Source organism: Pteropus vampyrus, unplaced genomic scaffold (genome assembly GCF_000151845.1).
Source record: "Pteropus vampyrus isolate Shadow unplaced genomic scaffold, Pvam_2.0 Scaffold143, whole genome shotgun sequence".
NCBI lineage: Eukaryota > Metazoa > Chordata > Mammalia > Chiroptera > Pteropodidae > Pteropus > Pteropus vampyrus.
Genome location: NW_011888924.1, coordinates 445,307 through 451,607, shown reverse-complemented (window position 1 = coordinate 451,607; position 6,301 = coordinate 445,307). Strand labels below are relative to the sequence as shown.

The window sequence follows — 6,301 nt, the reverse complement described above, 5'->3', positions numbered from 1 at the left end:
AGTGCATGAGTGTGAATGTGTATGTGTATGTGTGTTCCTTGTGTGTGAATGTGTATGCATGTGTGTGCCTTGTGTGCACTTATGTGAATTTGTGTATATGCGAGTGCATGAGTGTGAATGTGTATATGTGTATGTGTGTGCCTTGTGTGTGAATGTGTGCATGCATGTGTGCCTCGTGTGCATGTATGTGAATATGTGTATGTGTATATGCGAGTGCATGAGTGTGAATGTGTATATGTGTGTATGTGTGTTCCTTGTGTGTGTGAATGTGTACACCTTGTGTGTGAATGTGTGTGTGTGTGTGTGTGTGAATGGGTGTACATGTATGTGTACGTCTTGCGTATGCATGTGAATGTGTGTGAATGTGTGCATGTATATGTATGTGGATGTGTGTACATGTATGTGTGTGCCTTGTGTGTGCATGTGAATGTGTGTGTGTGAATGTGTGCATGTATGTGTGCGCCTTGCGTGTGCATGTGTGTGTGCATGTGTGTGGATGTGTGTACATGTATGTGTGCGTCTTGTGTATGCATGTGCATGCGTGTGCATGTGTGTGCATGTGTGTGCATGTGTGCATGTATCTGTGCGTGCATGCATGAGAATCACGGAAAGCCAGTGCGTGGGGACACAGACAAAAGAAGACCCTTCCTCCTCTTTCACAGTGGTTTTGGAAAGCCCCCGGGTACTTCAGACTGGCACGATTCTTAGCTACTTGACGTCTGTCCCCAGACGCTAGGGTCCTTCCTCTGCGGTTCAAGCTTCAGGTTGTTCTTAGGACGGAGATCGCAGACCTGGATGCTCAAATGAACATCAAGTGCAATGCAGATCATCTTGCCCGTGGCAAAAAATGATTAATTGCTTAAGGTTAAAATTAAGTGAGCAATTATTCACAAGAGCCAAAAGGTGGAAACAACCCAAACGCCCATCAATGGAGGAATGGATAAGCAAAACGAGGTTACTCACATACCACGGAATACCATTCAGCCTTAAAAAGGAACGAAATTCTAACACAAGGTACAACATGGATGAACCTTGAAAAATCTATGCTAAGTAAAATATGCCAAACAGAAAAGAACAAGTATTGTACGATTCCGCTTACATGAAGCACCTAGAAATAGTCAGATTCATAGAGACAGAAAGTAGGATGGTGGTTGCCAGGAGGGATGAGGGAGGAGTTAGTGTCTGAAGGAGACAGAGCTTCAGCTGGGGAAGATGGAAAAGTCCTGTGGGTGAATGGTGGTGATGGCTGCACAATATCACTGAACTGTGCAGTTAAAAATGGTCAAAATGGTACACTTTACGTTATGAAAACTTTGCCACCACAAAAAAATTAAACAAGGACACAAAAATGTGTACTCGAATGTTCACAGTGGCATTATTCCTAACAACCAAAAAGCTGCTGAAACAACCCAAATGTCCACCAACGAATGAATGGAGGAACAAAATGTGACAAAGCCACACAATTAAATATTCTTCAGTCGTAGAAAGGAATGAAGCATTGTTACAGGCGACAACGTGGATGAACCGTGAAAACATTATGCTACACGAAAGAAGACACAGGACAAGTATTTTATGATTTCATTCATATGGAATGTCCAAAATAGGCCAATCCAATAAAATGGGAAGTAGATTAGTTGGTTGCCTAGGGCTGGGGTGGGTAGGAAAGAAGAGGGGAGCAGAAAAAGAAAGAATAGGGAAAGACTTCTAATGGGTAAGGGGTTTCTTTTTGAAGGGGTGAAAACTTTCCGGTGATGGCTGCACAACTTCATGAATATAGTAAAACCACTGAATTGTACAATTTCAAATGGTATATGTATTACAGCCTGTGAATTTATGGTCTGTGAGTTATATCTCAATTTTTAAATGTTTTTAATTAAATGAGCAAAGTGATGATTCATGTGCCCTGGTCATGTCTGAAGCCTCGAGCATATCTTGAGTAGATCACCGATAGTACTATTTTAATAATGCAGAAAAGAAAAATCTTTTCCTCAGGTTTTGTTATTAAGCAATGCGTAGGTAGGATAAACTCAGGGTGTGGTTTGTGGCGTTGCCACTAGATGGCACCCTCTCCACTTATTCGCCAGTTACTTCCCGCCCTGCTAAGAGCGTCCCTCTCTCCCATCCATCTAGTCTGGGGTTTATTACATCCTGGCAGTTAGGTTTGAATAGAGAGAAGGATTTTCCAGAATCACATTATAATGTAACGTGCTGCATCAGGAGGTCAAACAGGCCGATGGCACGTCTCGTGGGATGAGTTTCAGGAGCAACCCCACAGACCACTGGGTCTTGGGGAGTAAGAGGCTGAGTACTGAGGCTCACATGTGACGCTCCCCAGAGCCGGGGAACCAGTAAGAAAGTAAGTGAACCCCATAAGAGTAAATATGTCAACAAAGAGGATGAAGCCGATGGAATACTCAGCCTAATGAAACCGGTCCTGATCTGGCCTTGGGTTTTCCCAGATGGTTCTCAGTGCTGTAGATTTAAAAAGCTGACACATCAGAGATGGGATCTACAGTGTGGCTTCCGCCCATTCCATTAAAATCCGCTCCCTCCTGAGACCGAGACGAGACCAAGATGGCCACGTGTTAGGATCTGCTGGAGAGTTGTCAAAACTTGGGAAAACCCACTCCAAACAAATTGAAAAGAAACCTTCTGGATGGGATCTGCCAAGCTCGTTTTACAATATCACCAGGCGAATCCAACCCGCGGCCAGGGAAGAGAAGCGCTGAGCTGGAGAAAATCAGGCTGGGAGACAAAAAGAGAAAGCCTGCTTTCCCCGCTCCCTTCTGCTCCGTTCCCCGAGGGGCTGCACTTGACCGCAAGGGACACAGAGCTCCTGGGCCGGCGACCCCGAGGATCAAAGCCGGCCCGAGTGGACAGCACCCTTGGAAACGTGAATTCACTAATGTCAGCAGATAAAATTGCCCCCCCCCCCTCAGTGGTGGGGCCCCTCGGAAACCCCATGCTAGACATAACAGGGGTGTTTCTCAAAAAACTTTAAAAAAAAGAAATGTTAGCTTTGAAAAACTGCATGTTATGGGTGGTAAATATACGATGCAAAATATATATGACTTACTGTTGCATTGACACTTACTGGATTTCATTAATCAATGTCACCATAATAAATAAAAGAATAAAGAAAAGAAAAAAAATTTAAAAAGTCTTAAAAAGGTAGACCCACCACTGAATTCTTTCTTGAGGAAGTACTGGAAGCTCTGCCGGCCCTTGGGGTCCCGGATCAGCTCGCTGAAGTTGAAGGCCCACCGCTCTACCCGCATCTTGGTTGGCGTTTCCACCCTGGGGGGTGACAATCCATCAATGCACCAGACACTCAGTGCAGGGGGGCCATGCCAGGCGGTGGCCTGGGTAGCGGCGAGGGGTTTTAGCGCCCCACTAGCCTCCGTGAATCCCACGGCCCAGAGCTCGACCCAACACCCCTCCACCCCCACTTCTGCACAAACGTACAATCCAAATAATCACTTGGTAGGAGAATGCAGCCCCAGACGAGTCTGCTGGCCACAGAGCAGGAGCGGGCTACCCCGAAGGGGAGGGGGATCCCCACAGCAGAGAGCCTCACACTCCAGCCACTCCCTTCGCCTTCAGGGATGCCTCCTCCGAGGCCCGTGGGGACAGCCAGCCGAGGGTCAGGTCACCACACTGGACCAGGAGAGCATTCCAGAGCAGCCCTGGTGATGGGTGCTATGGCCACCGGCTCCCCACCTCCCGGCACCCCAATGCCTGTCATCACTGGAGAGCACCCCCTTCACCACGGGAACACATTGGCATCTGGAGATTTCTCCTGTACCTGCCTTCAGGCCAAGCACCTCTGGGTAGACCCCATTTGTCATCTGTGCACCCTTTCCCAGACTTCTAAGATGCAAGTCCCACCTCGTGTCAACGTTTCGAAAGGTCTCCTGCCCAAACCCTCTTGGGACCACCCTTTTCCTGGCCAGGCGGCCCAGCCTTCTCCTCCATGGAGTCAAACTCCACGTACTCTTGTCTACAAGGAGATTTGGGTCGCCCCTCTTATCTGTAACTGGGAGACAGGTGCAGACTCCAGAAAACCATCCTAATAACTAGAGCCCTGAGGAGGAGGGAAGACTCCCCAGAAGGTGGTTCTAGAGTCTTCCACTCTGCAACTGACGTAGCAGACAAGTGACCCCAAACTCCAGATGAGTGCCCTCCTGAACCTAGCAGCTACCCACAGAGGCTACATGGAGCAGGCAACAGGGCTACCCAGCCCTGCTTACCTGGCTAGGTCGATGCTGCCTGTATGTTCCTCATGCCCTAAGTGTGATGGCCTTGGCACTGACCTAAGCTGCAGGCTTACCAGCCCCTCCTCCCCTCTTCTCCTCCTCTACCTTTCCGTCTGACTTGACATTTACGCCCTTCTCTTCTTCCTTTCTCCGTTAGCTGACACTCTCCCTCTGTATGACCGCCTTTGCCCGCCTCCCAAACGCCTGATATATGCAGAGGGACAGCTAGCGGCAACACCCGTTCAAATGCACAAACAGAGCTAAGAGCCAACGAGTGAGTAGTGTAACTGCCCAGGCAGCTTTCAGCTCTGACCACCAGGAACTTAGTTTGACACTGATTAGATATCCAATATGTGAAGCCGGAAAAGTATTTGTTTCCTTTTCAAAAACAATACAATGTTACACATAGAGTTACCATTTGACCCAGCAGTTCTACCCCTAGGTAGACACCCAGGAGAAACAAAAACACACGTCCACACAAAAACCAGTACACGGATGTTCACCGCAGCATTATTCGTAAGAGCTAAGAACAGAGACAAACCAAAAGGTTCAGTAATCGGTGAATGAATAAACAAAATGTGAGGTGTCCGTACAATGACGATTATTCAGTCATAAAAAGGGACTGAGTACTAACGCATGCTAGAACACGGGTGAACCTTAAAAGCATTATGCTAAGTGGAAAAGCTAGTCACAAAAGGCCACATATTGTATGATTCCATTTATATGAAACGTCCAGAATAAGCCAACCCATAGAGATAGAAAGTGGTTTAGTAGTCGCCTGGGGCTGGAGGAATACTGTGTGTGTGTGTGTCTGGGGACAGGGGAGGATGACAGCTAAAGGGTACAAGGCAGGGTCTTACTTGGATGATGAAAATGTTTTAAAATTGTCTGTGGTGATGCTTGCAGAACTCTATGACTATAATTTTAAAAAAAAACATTGAATCGTACACTTTAAATGGGTGAATCGTATGGCTTGTGAATTATAACTCAAAAAACTATTAAAAAACAAAACAAAACAAAACAGTATCTCGAATACATACAATTTGGCATTTAAATCCCAGAACTGAGTGTCATCTGTAATCCAGGGATTGCTAGGAAGGCAGCCTGACATGATGGCATCATTGGACAAAAACTGCTCACTGTATTTGACGATCCTGAAAGGCAAACGGAAAACGATTTTCCCAGAAGTTCAACACCCAAGAGACTGAATCAACACTCAGGATGACCAGCCTGTCCTCCTTTCCTGACAGATTTATTACACACTTACCCCTGTCTTCTTAGAAAAATGCTCTAACAAGGCTCAGATTGGTGGGTATTTGACAAAATTGGTCCCTACTCTACTTAAAACAAAATGCTGCCTCCCGACCCAATCCCTACGTCATTAAAAACACCATCTCTTTACATTGCGTCATGAGTTTTCAAAGCTCAGAGCAGACTCAGTTTGTTCAAAGGGGCACGTGGCGCCATCTTGAAAGCACGAGGGCGCCGGAGACTTGCTGGGGTTCTGCCCACGTGCTGAGGCCCCCGCTTTGTGAGGACAGTGACGGCAGTCTGGAAACCTGGACCCAGTATTCAAAACCTAATTCCCGCTGGCTGAATTAGACCTTCTGAGCCAACACATTTTCTGGTGTCTGGACAGGGCGGAGAAAGCCTTCCATCCCTCCACCCCACAGGTGGGGATGACAGCCACAGTGAACACATGGGCACTGGCCGTGAAGTCTGTCCATAGCCCCGGGAGATTGCCAGGACGGGGCCCATTGCCCTAGAAATAGAGCAGAGCCCTGAGTCTGCAGTTCGGTGCAGAGCTCCCACGACCCTCATGTTCTTTGATCAGACCTTTAGTGGAGCAGCAGAAGGGAAGGAAAAAAAAAAAAATAGGTCCACAGGTCCAAACACTAAAGGTGTCAAGATTATGTAAGACTCTGAGCCGAATAGAAATTGGAAAGCGGTGCCGAAGAAGTATCCAAGAGCCTTTGAGTCTCCTTCGATAATGTCCTTTCTGTTTGGTTGCAGAAAACTGGGTTTGTGCGACATCAAAGTAGATG

General features: G+C 47.1%; 1 protein-coding gene across 1 annotated transcript in view; it reads right to left on the bottom strand.

Moving 5' to 3' along the window:
- The window catches only part of RGS9 (regulator of G protein signaling 9), a 79,464-nt gene that overhangs the window by 21,640 nt on the left and 51,523 nt on the right, over positions 1-6,301 (bottom strand). The window contains exons 12-13 of the mRNA XM_011368571.2: positions 5,297-5,410; positions 3,182-3,297 (exon numbers count right to left, since the gene is read on the bottom strand). Coding sequence (XP_011366873.1) covers positions 3,182-3,297; positions 5,297-5,410 — 230 coding nt within the window. The remainder of the gene's footprint in view (positions 1-3,181; positions 3,298-5,296; positions 5,411-6,301) is intronic.